General features: G+C 40.5%; 1 protein-coding gene across 2 annotated transcripts; it reads left to right on the forward strand.

Annotated features, from left to right (window-relative positions):
- The first annotated feature begins 758 nt into the window (after positions 1-758).
- kcnip3b (Kv channel interacting protein 3b, calsenilin) lies at positions 759-19,091 on the forward strand. 2 transcript variants are annotated; one of them, XM_070965138.1, is made up of 7 exons: positions 759-867; positions 13,830-13,954; positions 14,061-14,130; positions 14,888-15,066; positions 15,566-15,670; positions 15,786-15,848; positions 17,924-19,086. In XM_070965138.1, the coding sequence occupies exons 1-7, from the start codon at positions 762-764 to the stop codon at positions 17,969-17,971; spliced, it is 696 nt and encodes a 231-aa protein (XP_070821239.1). In that variant the 5' UTR covers positions 759-761; the 3' UTR covers positions 17,972-19,086. The 2 variants fall into 2 exon arrangements, with proteins under 2 accessions (XP_070821239.1, XP_070821240.1); XM_070965139.1 differs by lacking the exon at positions 759-867 and adding an exon at positions 11,222-11,459 and having other exon boundaries at positions 17,924-19,091.
- Positions 19,092-19,502: the final 411 nt, after the last annotated feature.

Consider the following 19,502-nt stretch of genomic DNA (forward strand, 5'->3'; position numbering starts at 1 on the left):
ACTCCACAGGATTAATCCTTTAATAGATTTTCCAGATAATTCACGATATATAGGCTGTTGACGCTGTGACATTACATACAGCATGACTGATGATTTTATGCATATCGCCCTCCCTTACTGTACTTGTAATTGTCTGGAGTGAGATAGTGGAGACTTTCATAAGCACACAACAGCAAATTTGTATAACAGAGAGTCTGTAAGAGTGAGATCGTGTATAGGAGTTATAGTCACGCTTCTATGAGGAGAACGATCAGAGGAGAGGAAGGGAGTGAGACAGACAGAAAAAAGAAATGTGGAGGTGTGTGATGTGAAAGGTCAGAAGCTCTGCTGTGCTGTTTGATCCCTTCATCTTTTTTATCTCTCTCTCACACTGTGACGTGGTGTCACAAACTCAAACAGATTTTCAAATGTGGCCTCTCACACACACACACACACACGCACACACACACACACACACACACACACACACACACTGAACAACTCTCTCACCTGTCACCTTTTCCACAGTGCCAGATAGTTGCCTTTGTCGGGACATAAGACTCACACTTTCAAGCTTGTTTGCCTTCTTTGAGGCTGAGATTTCTTGAGCCGGCGGTCAAACTCAGCAGCTCAACGATTTAAATCACTCTGTCAGCATCCAGTCTTTTTAAGTTTGGATCTTGCCTTGTTAGACTAATCCAGGATCTCCAGTGGTATTCAGAGATTTTCAAGGCAGCCTGTTAGCAGTGTTAGCCTTGTTGTTGTGGTGGTTGAGCTGCATTATGGGAGCTGTGATGGCTGCTCTGTCTGTGGAGGCCAGGAGGCGCCTCTCGCGGCCCAGCTGCCTCTCTCACTGCGGCCACAGTGCAGCCAGATACCATCGCTCAGGTAGGCAAGCATGTGGTTGCAGCTCCGCATCATTATCTGTTTCTTCATTCTCTTACCAACTCATTCACTCCATCGCTCTCTCACTGTATCTCTCATTTCTTCACTCTTGCTTCTTCTAGTCCAGAGAGGTTTATAGTCAAACACTGTGTTCAGTTCTTTAAAATCTTTAGAAATTGGTTAGTTTTGAGTCTAAGGGTTGTGTTTTTTAAGTGTCTGTCCAGTAATGACGGGAATCATTAAACACATCATTTCTTATATTCCGAATAGTACATTTACCCTTCACAGTGTTGAAATACTGTGTTACTATACTTATACTTGGTACAATGTTATCGATCAAACAAAAAGTAGCTTAACTCTTCAATCCCACAGACCTGACCGTGGATCAGTCGTGAAGTCATGTTGTTTATCTGAGCTTAAAAATTCACAGAACTATATTTTAAATTCTAGTGGAGACCCCAAAGTTTACAAAGATAACAAATAAGTCATGCAGGATCTTTTTGGAAATGTTTATAGACAGGAAATTAAAGGGATACATTTTTCTCCACTGCAACCAGCTGCAGTGCTAAAGGAATGCTTCAGTAATAATAATCTAATCACACGTATGATGTCCTTAATGATAATATATAACTCACTAGGGCAGAACATCAGTATGTGTCAGCAAGTAAATCTATTTCAATATTTCAGGAGAACTATTTCAAACATGGTGTAGAACATAGAAAATAAATTAATAAATGGATCCTCCAAACTGCCATTCAATGTACTGTGAATGCACTCATAAGATGTGTCTTTAGAAAGCCTTAAATTAATGCCAGAGGCTGTAATTAAGTACTTTTACTTTTGATACTTTCAGTACATCTTGTTGCTACTACTTCAGATCTTTTTCTGAGGTAGAATTTTGAATGCAGAATTTTTACTTTCATCGTTTACTTTTCCATGATGGACAACTTTTATTGACATAAAAGACCAAAGAGCTTCTTTCTCCATTAAAGCATAATTATATTAACAAGTTTGTCGCACAGGTTTTCATGAATTGATTGCCAGCTGAATCACATGAGGGAAAAATGATGACAGCATCAGACCATTGCAGAATACTATAGCTGCAATTTCAAAAGCAAGGAGTCATTTCTCATCATGTTACTACAAATGATTAAGTGTCATTTCTGCGGTTCTTCCTCTGCAACTGCGGTGAAGGCTGAGGTGATTCTGCTGATGTGTCTGACTGAGAGGAAACAGTCTGGGTCTTCTCTTCCTATTTACTGACTGTTGTGTGAGCAGGCAGCGCCAAGCCTGCCTTTTAAAAACCTGTTAGTGTCCTAATGGCCTGCCCAGAGGAACAACCACACACACGCATGCACACAATAGACCCCATAAACTCAGTACGCGAGCATCGATATGAAAGAGAACAAACTTAAATGCGTGTAAACAGCCTCCAAAACACACAAAACACACTCCCTAAAGCATCAGATAATGCCCTGAGACTTACATGCATGATGTTTTGTGTGTGTGCGTGCGTGCGTGCGTGCGTGCGTGCGTGCGTGCGTGCGTGCGTGCGTGCGTGCGTGCGTGCGTGCGTGTGTGGGGTGTGTGTCACCTGATCCACTCTCTTCCAAACTGCGGTAACTGAAATGTAAATTTGACCTTCATAGTGAGTCCTCCACTGTAAAGACAGACGCCCCAGACTCTGACTTGTGAAGGAATAGTAACAGTACAGACTGAAAATAGATTTCTGATTTTATTACTGATGGTTGATTTAGATTTTTCTGGTAAGGTGTAAGAAGCAGAGAAAGAGGAGGGGAAGCTCCACCACCACCCCCTCACCACAACGATATTGATCTCTCTCACTCTGGCCTCCCATCTGCATCTCCTATCTCCAACCAAGTCAATGCATTAACACACACTCACACACACACACACACACACACACACACACACACACACACACACACACACCTCCATTCCCCATATTACCTTGATGCATTAGCAAGTGCAGAGTCATCACCATACTCCTTTGACCTGCTAAACAAACAGACACACAACCACATTTATACACACTCATGCCCACACACTCTAGAAATATCTGTCCACGTTATCTATGGCAAACTGTTGCACACAGTCCAGGAATCAATGATATTTTGTGACGTTGATAATATAGTAATTTATTCATAATCCTCAGGGTTCATCGTCACTCCAACAGTCTTCAGTTCACAGAGAAATGGAAAAATTGATGAAGGAAAAAAGGTTGAGGAGGAGTTGTGGGGAGGTGTTGTGTCTCTGCTATTTGATCTGTGTGCACCACTTTGTGTGTGTGTGTGTTTGCACACTACACACATTTTGGTAATTTGGCTTTACCCATCATTTGCAAAATGTAGCAGCAAGGGAAGATGTAGACAGGGCAGGTCCAGAGGGGTGGTCACAGACCGCATCCTGCAATCATCTTGGCTACCCCTGGTGCCAGAGTCACTGTCTGAAGTGACTGCTAATATTTCTCATTGGAAAGTCAATCAAACGACCAAAAAGAAATACAAAACAAAACGACTACAAAGATGCAAACCGTAAAGAGAAGCAAAAGGACCACAAAGATGCTAAATGACCTTGAAGAAAGGAAAAATTGTCTCTTTCAGTCTGGGCATTTTGTTCAGTGTAGAAGGAGTAGAGAGGGCTGTGTCCAGTGGCCCATTGTCTCATTATCTATCCTTGCTGAAGGCTATTTGGAGTTACAGATAGCAGCCTTTAAGTGATATTATTTCATAGGAAAATATTTAAAGTTGCTCATTTCATTACATCACAAACAATTTTGGCCAAAACCAGAGCAACACAGTTTTACTCATTTTACAAATGTGTGCCACATTCTGGACCCCCCAGTTCAAGAGGTGGATGTGGTGGAGAGAGGAGATACCCTTTGGAGCAGGGAAGCTAAAGAGGAGGTCGAGCAGAGGGGGAGAGAAAGTCTGCGGTTGGCCAAAGTTATGGAATGACAGAGGGGATAGAAGGAGGAGGGGGAAGCAGCGAGCTCAGGCGCACAAAAGCGAATCAGATGGACAGAAGGAGAAAAAGGAGGAGTGCAGTGGAGTAGGGAGAGACCACAAGAAGGACGGGATGGGTGGAAGGATTTGGGGTGGACAGTGTACTCCAGTTGTAAATATCAGTTGGAGTGAGCGCTGACTAAGTGAGTAGAAGGAGGAAAAGTTGCGACTGGGAGCAGCCACAGATAAATTCAGGAAGCTGCAGAGGGAGAGAGGGGAGTGATGGAAAAGTATGCGCGGAGGAGGTAGACACCAGGGGAGGAGGTTTCATGCCCCACAGCTCCTCTCAGTTTCTCAGGATTTCCCTCCCTGGACGCTGCTGCTGCTGCTGCTGCTGCTGCTGCTCTAAGTGCGTTCTCTCCAGAGCCATACTCTTCCATATCTGGAGCTGGACTTGGACAAACAGTGAAGCGGACTGAGTCAGACTGGACAGCAACGCAGAACCTAAATTTGCGGTTAAATTAAGTGTGTGCAGAAAAGGTTTTTGGTGGACCTGAGGATTACTGACTGAAATGCAGCAGGAGAAAGCAGAAAAAAGTGGTTTACTTGGTTGATTTAAAACATCGTAGTAAACACCTGATCAATACTTTTGATTTTATGGACAGTGCAGCCTTGTTCTACCTAGTTTTCACTTGGATGTTCAGCTTTTTGACTTTTCTTGACTAACAAGTCTGTTTAAAGATGATTTCATCCTGAATGTTGTGAGCAGATGCCACTGAGACCAGAAAGTCAGATTGTCCCCAGCTTGCAGATAAAGAGCAGTTACAGTATGCTTTTGTTCCAAAGCTGAGGTTTCAGAAACTGCTTGTGTGGTCGGCTCCCATAATGGGGTAATTTATTTATAATTGCTAATGTTGTTCTGCCGCTTTATGGCATGGAAGATGAGAAGACTTTGGTATTGCATGTTGTGTTCTCTGAAGCTCTCTGTTTCAGTAAGTCAGTTGTATTCATCTGGACCTTCTCTGACCTAATGGGAGAAAAATCCTGAAAATGGACACAGAGGCTGCACTGAATTCTTTGCTTTTCCCAAAAGACATTTTCATGTAAAACCAAAATGTGATTAATGAGCGTAAACTATGACGTGAGGACTGATAATAGATTTCTGGATTAAGAGGGTGAGCAGTAACTTGTGTCTTTGCCAGTCTGATCTCCTGAGAGTGCACGCAGGAGGAAAGTCTGGAAAGTGACTCTAAACGTCTCGTTTAATGCACTGTAATAAATGACTCGTGACACAACCCCCATTTTCCCTCGTGGGTCTAGAGAGGGAGGTTTTCCATATATGTCGGCTCCGAAAAAATTTTCCACTTCAGCATCAGTGTTGACATTAGAGCAGCCTTCATCCAGCCCGCTGGCCTGGCTCTCATGCTGTCTCCTGGGCCTGGAAACAAACCCATGCTGTCACCCACCAACCAGACTGATTCCTGATTACCTCTGTTGAAAACACTTGTTGACTTGCGGGGCCCAGCTTTCCACAGGCCGGCCCAGGTTTCCTTTCATCTCTCTCCACGGGGCCAGGCCTTGTCCTGTAGGCTTGGCCCTGAGTGGGTTCCTCCGATCCTGAAGTCATGGGGATCCAGGGCATGGAGCTGTTTGCCATCGGCGTGGTCATCATCCTTTTCATGGCAGTTCTCAAGCAGTTTGGCATCTTGGAGCCCATGTCCTCATTTGAAGGTAAGGGCCCACCTGTGGCCCCTCTATCTCAGACACTTGAGGTTTGGTGCTACTGTTATCTACAGCATGGTTATGCCTACGATGACTCACTATTCAGTGGGTTACACTTTAGTTTAGCCCCCCTATTTAACATTATAAGCACTACGTAAACTTTTAATAAATGGCTTATAACAGACCATAATGTAGCTGTTCTCAGATGTAAAGACAGTTTCAGTATTTTTCAACAACATATTTTATAACATGCAAATTTTACTGTGCTGTCACTCATGATCTGTTTTTACACCAGCCTCCAAAGGATGAGTTGACAAATACATTGATTAACACATCAACTTATAACTCCACTATAGTCTGTTATAAACTGTTAATTACATGTTTATATACCGCTTATAAAGGCTAAATAGGGAGGGGGCGGGGGACAGGGGTCGGGGTTAAAGTGAAATATTTTATTTATTAAAATCTAGTTAGACATTTAGGTTGAGTTCCAATTTTTGCTGCCTTACTGCATTTCCATATTTGGTGATAGACTGGAAGATAAAATGTTCCTTTGAGGATTGAGAAAATTCTTCTGTTTGTTAAGATAAATACACCGCAGAAAAATCCATTGGATTATATGAGAAAACAAACAAACAAACATCAAAAACAAAAACAAAACAGTGTGTTGAAGCCAGCCAAGGCAAGCCCAAATTGTTGTTTGGATATACCCGTTTGTACTGCAGGAGGGACCCCTGCCTGTTAAACACAGCTGGCAGTGGTTTATGCAGCCATTCGCCAAGATATCTGATCTCTTGTTTCCCTGAAGGAGAACCAAAAGAACATTCCAACATTAAATGGTGGAGAGTACGTACCAGCTTCATTTCTCACACTAATTACCATCCATTTTTGATTTTTAGTTGGTGTATAATTTTTTTGAGTGTACATTTTTGACATTTTTAAACTGACCACAAGATATTAACCACTTTATTTTTCCATAAGCACTATCTTCTCCTGTACACCAGATTTCACCATAAAAGACAAAAGTGAGTCAGAAAACATAGACACAATGTAAGAATAATGAATAAAACAGACTGGGATGGTGATGGTTATGATGTTTTAAAGGACCCGCCTGTAGCATGTAGTGGCATCTATCAGTGAGCTTCCAGACTGCAAGCAGCTGAATACCCCTCGCCTTATTCCTATTTTCAGGTGATTATACACCAATGATATCATACTTATGAATATTATATTGCATGTCTGCCAATAGATCCCCCGAAATCCTACACACTGATCCTTAAATGGCTAATTTAACACCTAGCCAAGGGAGAATGTGCAAATTAGCCTAACACACATGCACATTTACAGTGATGCTGGTCCATGCTTTATTATTTTTTTGTTGTATTTCTGTGATATTTCAAAGTGTACTCTCAGTAAATCTATGTATGACATCAGAGTGGGGAAAGGTAATGGGATGTTTTATTTTGCCTACTAAGGGATATACCATAAATGTTTGATGGATCAAGAGTCTCTGTACATTTGGGACTGTAAAAGAGGCATCAGATACTGCTCTTTGAATGATGCAGTTCCCTTTGATTAGACTTTTGGGCTGAAGTCCAGCCAGTCAGAGTGCCCTGCAGTCAGTGTGCCAAGTCAATTACAGCAGGAAGGCTCCAGTCGGCACATTAGTGCTTCTCATATGGCTCAGCATCATAAGCAGTAAATTCAACAAAAACACCAGTAATGTCCTTTCATAATTTATCACTCCTCTCGATCTCTCCGATCCTCAATTCTTCCAATAGCACCCCCCTTCTTCCTCCTCTCCTCCTCCCTCTGTGGCAGGGTCTACACCCCAGTCTAGCATTACTTCACATCAATTATACATGCGGTATCGAACAGGCTTTCTCTGAGGCCGCCTAAATATGGAGTACTCCTCCAGGACCCTGAAGGACACTGGCCATCTCTCAGTAGCCTCTGACATTCTCATGATGTGTCTTCATCCTGATTCCTGCCACTTCATTACTCCATCACCTCCTCAGTGGAACTAATTTACCAACTACAGTGTCATTATCTCATCTGCCTGAGCATCCTCTCATTGACCTACACATATTTAACCATTTGGCAGCAGGTGTTTTACACTGAAGGCGTATTTTGGCCCTCTTCAAATGTTTTCCTGTCTTCAGGAAGGAAAATGGGTGGAATTCATTTCATCAGGATTCATGAGTCCAGATGTTGTGCTCCTTGTTGATTGGCCTTGCATAGAAATAGATTCGATATGCAGCCCTGCTATAAATATCAACTTTGTGATGATCAGAGTTGTTATTGAGACTTTCCCTGTGGAGCTGATTCAGTTCTGCAGTCATTCATGCCAGTATATGATGAATGTGCTGCTCTGCAAACTGGCATCATGGCACATGGCATTGTAATTTCTGTGTTTCTGACTCCTGTGGTTATTCTTCCATGTATAGTTTTGTGATTTTTGCAAGTGATTCACTTGTAGCTTGATGCCATAGTTACCCCTGAGGACACTGAGGTCATATCCTCAGAAATATTTCTGGGAACTTGAGAAGTTCAAAGACATCATCCTACAATTAGGATTCCAGTTATTTTCTCTATTGATCAATAGATCATTTGGTTTATAATACATTGAAAAAAAATAGAAAAATGCCCATTAAACATTTCTACAGCCCAAGATGACATCTTTATATTGCTTTTTTACGACGAACATCCAAGAACCCAAATGTTACTCTAATGAAAGACCGGGAAAAGCAGCAAATGCTCACTTTTAAGAACCATTAAAAGTTAAGTGATTATCACACCCGGTGTCACACCAAGCGTGCAACAGCCTTGTGAGTGTCGTGTTTTGACGAAGCTCTGACACCTCCTGCTTAAAACCCCAAAATCGCGAGGCCCTGCTTTAACCTCCTGTGTTCATACTGAAAATCAAGATCAAGCAAGCTTTTGCCCTTCTGCTCCACGTTTGTTACGTACGTATCGTAACTTAAGTTTGAGTAAGTTACTTCAATTAATGTATGTACATAACTTAAAATAAGTCAACACAATGTTTACTTTTGATTTCACAGGGGAAACAAACCCCACTGTCCTGAGTGAAAGTCTTGTGTTTGAACCATCCTTCCTTCCTACGCAGACTTTCACGCTCTTCAGAGGACTTTGTCCTTTGTCCTTCCTGTCATTATCCTGTTGGCATAGTTGGGGCAGAGGCCAGAATTAAACCTGGGCCACTGCATGGTGAGCTACCTGGGCACCCTACATAACTTTGATCATGCCCTGTCTGTCTCTCTGCAGTTCATTTCAGATGAGATTTTTAGTTTTGAAAGGAACAAACACAATAACAACAGGATACTGAACCCCAAACAGTGATTAGTATGAGCATAGAGTCCTTGTGGATAGAAAGCACTGTATTGCCATCAGTGTATGAATGTGTGTGTGTGAATGGGTGAATATTGGCATGTGTTGTAAAGCACTTTGAGAGGCCAGTAAACTGTCTAATGTTGGCAAAATGCCCCTCCTGTCTGCATTTATTCTGCTTATTGTGCACATACACTGAGAATTGGACATCTTGTGTCCAGCATTTTGAAAATATTTGCACAATCATATATTAATAATGATTTTTCAGTGAGTGAGAAGGAGAAGATGTAATGTTGAATAAATAATGATTCATTATTATTAAGTGTTTTTATGTGTAACAAAACATGTCTTTGATTTTCCGTACTTACCATCAGTGGTACATTAGATGCCCCTTATCAATCAGTAGACCAATAATTTCTGCTAGCTTACTTGTTGCATTTTTTTTATATCATCAGCACTCAAGGAGATATCCACTGGTGTTCACTAAACATGCACACATTGTGTTTGTCCACATGTGTGTGTATGTTTAAAATCCACTTACATGATCTGATCTAAAACAAAACCGCTGGCCTTTGATTGTTGTTTCAGTCCCATCCTCCCTGCTCTGATGTCAATTTTGGGCTCAGTCCAACTCGGCCCTATTTTGGGCTGACATCTGATGCCAGAGGTAGCCTTGTCTTTAGAGATGTACGAGCCCTATTCTGAGATTCTCTGATACCAATATCTGATATTTTTACTCCACATTTGACTCTCGTGCAGGATATTTTTGTGATGAGTAATGTCAATATCCTGCAAAGAGATGGAGCAGAGAATGAGATGCTGCATAGATCATTTAACAGATGACTTATAATATGTTTCAAAGATTTTAGTTGTCCATTCAAAATGATAAAAACATCAATGTATCATTGATTTTCTAAAACTGCAAAACTAGAGTTATAGAATTTAATACAAATATTCAGTAACTTTAATTACAAAAGGTTTGAAAACCTAGGGTTGTACACTGAAACTGACCACCAGAGTCACTCTCCTCCTTCTTGTTTTTCTTTTTCATTTAGATTTTTTTTTAAATAATATATATTTGCAAGCATCATAATATACAGAATGCACAAGTATCACTCTATTCTCCCACCCTGTGTTACAAGATAATGGCATAAAATTACATCTATTAAACCTGAGAAGAAGCATATGCTCTGTGAACGTATAAATTTAGATCTAACTAATGATCTGTACCGTCTGTGCATCACCATGTGCAGACATTCAAGGCAGACAGGATGATTTCAGTGATTTATAGAGAAGGAACGGCAGGCAGGTAGGCACAGGTAGGTAGGCTGGCATTGTATTTCACATACTGAGTGAGAAGGTAACTCTGTCCCAGGACACCATATATGCACTGAGCAAAGGATCTTACTTTTAGAATTTTTCTACTTCTAGGATAAAGTTACCTGCTACCATTGTCATAAAAACAAAATCTTTGTGCCTGCATGCTCTATCTACTCCTGCTGTTTCATTGTCGTCCACTAGAGGGAGCATTAGCTCTCTGTTTCCCTTTATTACATGATTAGGATTGTTTGACACAGTATCAAATCTGTGTTATGGACCCCAAGAGAGACAGGGGAACAATTAGAAAGTGGATCACGGAGCTGACTGGGAAAATGGGATTCAGGACACCTGTTGACCTTTGTCACCACCCTCTCTGATTCCTTAAAGGCAGGCCTTAATTAGCAGACAGTAAGACGTGAGATGGAGTTAGGAAAGAGAGGAGGAAGTTCAGTCAGCGGAGAATTTTGTGACACATATCACCTCTGGATTAATGTTGGATATCGTTTTTGTCAGAGTTTTGTCACCAACTAGAGGATTAATATCCACTGGAGGAATCCCGAACCACTGCTGGTGCCAAGAAACCTATATGTGTGAGCCTCCTCTCCATCTGATTGGATCTCTCATGGATTAACATGGTGGTCCAGATTTTTTGGAGGGGATTTCTCTCTCTCTCTCTCTCTCTCTCTCTCTCTCTCTCTCTCTCTCTCTCTCTCTCTCTCTCTCTCTCTCTCTCTCTCTTTAGAGGTATTTTTACATCAATAGTCTGATCCACTTGACCTTAATAAAGGAGTTGGACCGTCAGACCCTGCTCTTAGTTGTGGAGAATATCCGGAAAGATCCATTAGAGCAGGAGAGAGGATGGGGAAGGGAAAGGCAGTCAATTAAAAAGGGCAGAAGGGAAGAGCTAAATAGAGTAACAAAAACTGCTGGGAAAAAAATGTGACAGAAAAAGGGTGATGAGTGAGTGACACTGTTTGAGAGACAGGAAGGGATAGAGAAGAACAGAGAGAGAGAGGCTGAAAGAGACTGATGGATTGAGGAAATGTGTATTGAAAGTCCAATAATGTCTTGTAGTAGGGAAAAATAAAAGCGGGACCGTGGAGGAAAAGATAGAAGACGAGGGAAAGATGAGTGTGAGGTGGGAGACGGAGGGACTCCAGACAGTTGGCATCGTCTGCCTGGTGATCATGTTCCTCAAACTCATGCACCTGCTGGGATTGATCGACATCACTGAGACCGGTGAGACAACCTGGGAGGGGGGCAGTGTGGAGGAGAAGGATGACATGGAGCGAGAAGGCTGGAGTGACATTTTACAAATTCTAATCCACTTATAGGTATTTGTGAATATTGTTTGACTCAAGTCTGGATTTGTTATTGTCAGCAAATCCCACGAACAGATCAAAACCATCAGTATGTTACTCCTTCTCTCTGTACTTGACTTTCCCAGCCTGTGTGTATACTCAGCCCCAAGAAATCTTTAAACATGTAAATCTTTAAAAATGGGTCTCAGATATATAATTGCATTTTCATAAAAGGCTCACTAATCTCCTAAAACATCTGGACATTGTAGTTCTTATCAAACATTACTCTAACAGGGCTAAAGAGTGCATTTGTTGGGGACTATTTTCAGCTTGTATGAATACATATTTGGTGCTCTAATGAGTATTTTCAGCACCAGGAGCCATTTGCACTAACTGTTTGTTCTAACATAAGCATTTATTAAGTGGACTTTTCTATGCATTGCTAAATTTATACCCAGAAACTGCCAGGTGTAACTGTTGTGTCGCTAGCAGGAAGAGTAAAAGAGATAACATGTATGTGGAGTACTGTCAACACATATGACCTGAAACTTGAATTATGCTGTTTGATAATGACGCAAAGATGATGAGATTTTAAATTACATTTCTCAAAAATCCTCAAACTATGACCTATTATGCCCATAACATTTGACTAAATAAGTAAATAACCTCAGCTGAGTTATCAGAATTATATATTTCCTTCTCATTCTAAACTGTATGAATACTATTAACTGTGAAACACGTATTTCTCCTTGTATGCAGCCATTTCTAAAACATAATACCTACATATACAATAGATAAATCTTTTCTGCCTCAAAAAGTGTGGAAGATGTGCTAACTTGTGATGCTACAGCAACTTCCTGTTTACATAGTTCATTGCTCTTGATTGGACAGTCAGATGTATCATAGCAACCAACTTACACAAAGTCTTTACTAGCTAAGATATTTCTTTAGTTTCTGTGGTTCATCCGGATTTAGTTGGTGGTTTAGTTTGAAAGTAGATAGTAGTTACTTATGTTAACTTGGGAAGATAACTAATATATTTAAAATAGTTTAGTTTTGACAACAAAGGAGGTCTCCAGCACAGAGGAAGAAGAAATATCAAAATCAAACCATGTCATCCCACAGTTGGAAGCAGTTATGCTAAAATACTGTGCATGGATAATTTAATACCATATCCATTAAATTTGGGTTTAATTAAATTGAGCTGTGGTGTTTGGCTGATGCGAGGTGTCTATATGTATTAAAATCAGATCGAATTTCCCACGTTACTGTTGTTTCATCTGTTTCCAAGGATGAACTTTTATGCTAAAGGGCAAAATACTGTTCAGTCATTACTCTATTATTTGAGCTCAAACTGTAATTTGTTTGGTATAGAAGACGGGGGACCATTTTATTTTTATGAATGAGAGGTCAGAGGTCATCTCCTACTGTCTCCACCTGTCTTATTGTTTTAAATCAACCCTGAAGGAACGATGCATTGTTACATAAGACTGGATCACCTCCCTCCACTGTGGTGTTGGTTTATGTTTCACAGCATATTATCTCTCGCTGCTCTGCTGGATGTTTTATCAGAATATAACGTCTTTTCCTGCGGACCGCTCAGACTTCACAGTATGAACCTCTCAGTGTTGACTTGTTTTCTTTGTTTTGTTTTTTCTTTCTCTTACTATCGCTCTCCCACTGTTCTCCATTTACTCTCTGTCACTCGATCTTGGTCTCAACACCCCTCCTCCTCCTCCTCCTCCTCCTCCTCCTCCTCCTCCTCTCTCTGTCTAAAGATGGTGAGTATGGTCATGGTAGAAACCCACCTGACTTTGAGCAAACCTCCCTCCCTTGTATGGAATGTTATTCTTTCCCCAGTCATGAAGTGCTTTCTCTTAGTATGTGTGAACTGACACTTAATTTGTGATTCGCCCTGTGAGGAAAAGGTGATTTTGATTGAATTTCTCAAATTCTCATTTCCTGCAGTGGCTTTCTTCATAAGCAGATAATTGTTTGGTGACATTTCCGCCATAAAGAAAGTACCTCCTCTTCTTTTTAACTCCCTCGTTCGCCTGCCTTTTGTTATTCCTCTTCGGTTTTTGGCTAAATCTCTCTCTTAAACTCGCACGTTTTCCCCACCTGCTCTATAACAAATGCCTCCCTGTTGAAAGTGTGATCCCACCCCTCCCTGAATGTTGACCTGCATCCACACACTCAATGTCTGCCCCATCCTTCCTCTCTCTACGTTGCTTCTTTCTCTTTCTTTCTTTTCTCTCTTCCTGTCTGTCTCTCCATCCCTCTCTTTCTCCCTCTCTTCCTCCCACAGACAGCAGCGACAGCGATTTGGAGCTGTCGACAGTGCGTCACCAGCCAGAGGGGCTGGACCAGCTGCAGACTCAGACCAAGTTCACCAGGAAGGAGCTTCAGTCTCTCTATCGAGGCTTCAAGAACGTACGTCTGGCTGCTGAGACGTTCTTCGCTGCTCTATATTGCCATGCTTTATATAGCCTTGAATTAATCTGATATTTATCAGTTTTTTTCTTCCTCTCTTGAGTAGGAGTGTCCCAGTGGGATGGTTGATGAGGAGACATTCAAGACCATCTATTCTCAGTTCTTTCCCCAAGGAGGTTAGGCGTTAAAACCACTTCTCCTCTCTCGTCCTTTCTTGTTCGGGACTGCATGAAAACTATTAGGTTGGAAGGGTTTTTGCGAAGAAGGGCCTTTAATTTTTCCATGATTTATATTTTATTTCAAAATTTTCTTGTAAGATTTACCATAAAAAAAATGTAATTTGTCAAAATAGTCAAATATATGTTAAATTATGACAGTGGTGGAGGAAATAGATCCTTTACTTTAAAAGTAATAATACATCAATGTAGAAATACCCTTAATTCAAAATCTTACTGAAGTAAAGTGCAGAAGTATTTTCAGCAAATTGTTTTGAAGAATCAAAGGTTAAGGTATTGCAGAATGCCCGCTGTCATTGTGTTATATGTAAATTATATTGTTGGATCAATGTTAATGACGCGTTAATGTGTAAGAAGCATTTTCCGCATTCTAATTTGAACTGCATTATATTTTGTTGGGCAGTTCAACCTTAAACAGTGAAAAAGGCTTAATGAACACATATAAATACACTTCTACCTCTAGTAAGGTCCTAAAAACCTTATTTTCTTAAAACAAGTGAAAGTTTGAAAGTTGACTTGCACTGAAACCAGGCTGGAATATTTCCACTGCACTGGTGGACATCTTGAGAAAATAAGGAGACTCAGTTATTGACTAAAATGACTTGATAAGAAGCCCCCTCCCCAATCTTTTTCTCTTTTCCTGCTTTGGCAAAAGACAGTTCTGTAAATCTATGACCCTGACTCCTTTTGTCCACAGATGCCACCACCTACGCTCACTTCCTGTTCAACGCATTTGACATTGACAGAAACGGTTCAATCCGCTTTGAAGACTTTGTCATCGGCCTGTCAGTGCTGCTCAGAGGTTCGGTCACTGAGAAGCTCAACTGGGCCTTTAACCTCTATGATATTAATAAGGATGGCTACATCACCAAAGAAGTATGTGCGGGTTATGGGATGTGCAACTTTTTGACAATGAAAAGTTAAACGAACACAGGCAAATGTCATATTTTATTTTCTTGTATAGACAGACAGGAGGCATGGGGAGAAGGCAACAAAAGTTAACCTATTTCTTGCATAAATCCCAATTGTTTCATTCAAATTTGATTAAATCAAAATAAACTGGATCATCTATGCATCATATGTGACATCTGAGACACTTACAATTTGACAACCTATGAAATTTTGAATCTTACCATTACATTCTGCATTTTCTAAAGTGCTGTCTGAGTAATGAAATGATGTGCACTTCATTTGGTCTCTCTCTGATTGCGCTCCATCACTCATGAGAGACCCTATGTTTAAGTTCTTGACCATGTCCGTAAAGTCAGTGTGTCAGTTTCATTCATGTACAGTATAACTTAGAGCTTAGTCAAATTAAAATCTAGTCTCACAAAATAATAAATAAATCTCTTTGATTCTGTCGTCCTCTCTTCAGGAGATGCTGGCAATTATGAAGTCAATCTATGACATGATGGGGAGGTACACCTACCCGTGTGTGCGAGATGAAGCACCCTATGAACACGTGGACAAGTTCTTCCAGGTTCTGAATGCACACAAACACAAATAAACACACAAGCATGTAGTGCTACAAGGCCTCTTTCAATCAAAGCACCCTTTAAATGCTCTCACTAATGCGGCCTTCCTCTCTCCTACAGAAAATGGATAAAAACCGAGATGGTGTAGTGACCATTGAAGAGTTCATTGAGACCTGTCAGAAGGTGACTTTTTCACCCAGTGCCACACACAAACAGATGATACAATAACACAAACAAAATCTCTGTAACACAGATACAGTATTGCACAACAGGTCATGTATCAGTGGTAACACGATGTCCCCTGATAACAGGCACTATATCTGTATTTTAAATGAACAAATCTTTAATCCATGTATCTTCTCTATTTCCCAACCCCTCTCATTCACCTTCAAACAAGATTAAATCTCATTTCCTCTTTCAACCCTTGACATATATGCAATTGTCCTCGACACACATATCGGTTCCTTTTATTGTCAGAGTAACAACACTGACACTTCTGCCCCAGTTGCTCATAATCTCCTGATTTATCTTATTTTATTACTCTCTCTTTTGAACCTGTCGTGGCCCAGATTGCCGCTAAAGTATGTGACACAAACCAAAGCAAAACCAACACTCAGAGAAGGAGGAGGAGTAAGAAAAGAGCCATTAGTTGTTGCCAGGTTTAATGGTTCAGGATGTTAACCTCACTCTTCTGTTACTCTACGCTTCTGCTATACGGACAGGAGGTACAGTAAATGCTTTCAAGTACTTTAAAGACCCACAGTATATAGGGTGTGCTGTATGTAACTCACCCCAAGAGCAGGATATTTATCTGTTTCTGGGTTTTACACCCAGCTCCTCTTGTCATTACGGAGGGGCAGACATGACTGACTGGTCTCCACTGTGGAGCCAGTGGTAAGACCCAACCTCCCATTCTCAGGGTTATCACTGCAACTGCCACTGAGCTGCAGCTGAACCACACTTAACCCAAACCACTGGAGACTGGAGGCGGTTCATAACAACACAATACAATACTGACAACACCTCAAACTGCATATTATGCACATACGCCAATGGACAACGGTCTAATTTCATGTTGAAATGTATTGCATCATTGAATTAAATGAAAGACTGGAAATGTTTTCCACACTGCTGCAGCCAGGCTCAGTGTTCAGGCTCCATCTGTTTTTGTTTTTCCAGGATTTAAGTATTTGAATTGGCAGTTTGAGTCATTTGAGATAATTAAAGTTCCCCCATTAAATGTTTGAATATTTACTCATTTTCCATCACAGGGATTTTCTTTATGCCTGCTAGAAAATGAACTTTTTTTTAAATCATTTTTTAAATTCAAAATATCAAATTACAGTTTCAGTTAGGGATACATTATTTAGCCTTTATTAGCATCTTTGAGTACAGGTAAGCCAGCACCTGACCTTCATCAATCTGCATCGCTGCTGTTCATCCTCATGCCAGTCAAAACTCCACTGAAGACATGTTTCTGTGTTCTCTCCCAGACTCTAACTGAAAAACAAAAACATGTTTGTGTAGCTTTAAAAGCTGAAAAAGGCTAATTGATATTTATGGTCTACAGTGAAAAGCTTTCACCTAATGTAGTGGATGGGTTTGGGCACAATTCTAGACGCGTGTTGGAAAAAATACTGGAAAATAGAGGATGAAATGAGGAAAACATTTGGCTTTTGGCGTCTTCTTGTAATTGTTTTACCACAAATCTGGAATTATAATGTGACTTCAAAAGCAGGGGAAAGTATGTGGGCTCACTCCTGTTGTGTTTGGTCGTCCTGTAACATTAGTGGAGCTCTGACTCAGATGGGGTTAGTAGATCTAGGTCAAATATCTAGATTGACATTATTCATTGACATTTCATTGATCCCAAACACAAACATTGGGCAATAAATCAGCTGCAACTTTGCAGCTGTTCAAACATGGCTTAATCCAAAAAGGACTAAACAATTTAAGTATAGTAATACAATATATACATTGCACAGACTCATAAATGGATAATACACACATATTAAAGCACAGTGTGTATTTTAAACTGTAAATATGTCATTTGTAATTGTAGGTAAAATGATTTTTAAAGCTACAGGTTATATTCAGAATTACTAAAATTTATTTAATCGCTTTTGTCTGGAAAGACTGGACTAGACATGACATGGTGACTGTGGCCACTTGATGAACAGGTATTATGTCTAAAATATTACACGTCAGCGTGAACTTTTGTTTACTCCAGAATGTTTTTCTTTATCTTTTTTTTCCAGGATGAGAACATCATGAACTCCATGCAGCTGTTTGAGAATGTGATATAAAGAATCAAGATGCTCTCAGTTGTTTTCCGTCATATATGTCACGCACAAACACACATCCATGCACCTCAAACTCCACACTATACATGGCATCTGGCACATAATGTAGGTACTGTATAGATATAGGAACTAGACTTCTTTTTCACCGTGCTCCTTTAGCTGTACCTTGCAACTGCTTTCTGGATTAAAATGACTGCTACAGACAGAAGAAGAGCTTCCTGGATAAAATCCCCCAGCTGTCCAGCGTGTTTTTTGTGTCCTAAATGAAGAAACACAAGAGCTCCTTGTGCTTTTATCATCAGACTAAAAGAACCAACAAGGAGGAAAGAAGCTTACTGTACAATAATCCACTGACCTGAGCACACAAGGATACTAGCTTTAACACTAATACACTTTCACACACACACACACACACACACACACACACACACACACACACACACACACACACACACACACACACACGCACACACGCATGGGTTTTCATTCATACACACGTACCTGCTGTTTCTTCAAGAGCACTGAATGAAGTGAACCAAGAGCAGAAAAAAAGGCAGCGACACACAAAAAGAGAAACGAACTAAAGCATGTTTGTCATCAAATATGTGATGTGGAATTAGCTTGCACTACAATTTTATGACTATGTATTATATGCGCCTACAATAAAGGCACTGTAGATACCTGCACCTGATGCACCACTGGTGTATGTATATATGTATAGTTAATAGTTATATACCCTCTGTTGTATTGGTCTCATCTGTGCTGCACTGGGTGATGGAATAGAACCAGAACTGAATATTTGTTTTAAGAAATCTCTCTGTTAATTCATTTTACATCATGTTTAGTAGCAGTTCTCCAGAGAATTTAAATGTATTATTCAAATATTTCTCTTTTTTTTTGTATTTTGGAAGATTATGTTTTACCGGTCAGATTGGAAAAGTGAGTCTGTGCAGGACTGCAAAGAAACAAAAGGACTGTTATAAGTGTGTTCTTACGCTGAATTAAGGCTTCATCTTGGTTCCTCAGTATCTACGAGCATGCTGACTCTAAGTGCCACAGTATTATGTACAGTACAGTAGGACCTTTGTGACGTCAGTTCATTAAAGATGCTGTTGAGAGCTGCGACTTCTCCTTTTTTCCCCCTTTACTGCATTTCCCCTCCTGCATTCAGATGAAGAAGCAGCAGAAACTGTGGGTGAACAAACATGAGGTGAGGTGACAAGAAAGACATTAATCAGTAGGAAAACAGTGACACAAGACACTGAAATAATGATGTTCTCTCAGCTAATGTGAGGTGTGAAATTTGCACGAATTGTCCGTTATGCCATTGTCTCATTTGTTATGACTGTAATCACTTCAGCCTTTTATTATTTTAGTTCGGAGCAGTGAAGTCACACATGCATTAGCTGATTGCCGTTATCTGCCTCATTCATGCCTCACCTCCAATGATTCATGCATCAGCTGCTTTGCGACCAGCTGACTTACAATGTCCAATCATATTACACCTCGGCCTTCATAATATGACAGTTCTCAC

Source organism: Chaetodon trifascialis, chromosome 6, assembly GCF_039877785.1.
Source record: "Chaetodon trifascialis isolate fChaTrf1 chromosome 6, fChaTrf1.hap1, whole genome shotgun sequence".
Lineage (NCBI taxonomy): Eukaryota > Metazoa > Chordata > Actinopteri > Chaetodontiformes > Chaetodontidae > Chaetodon > Chaetodon trifascialis.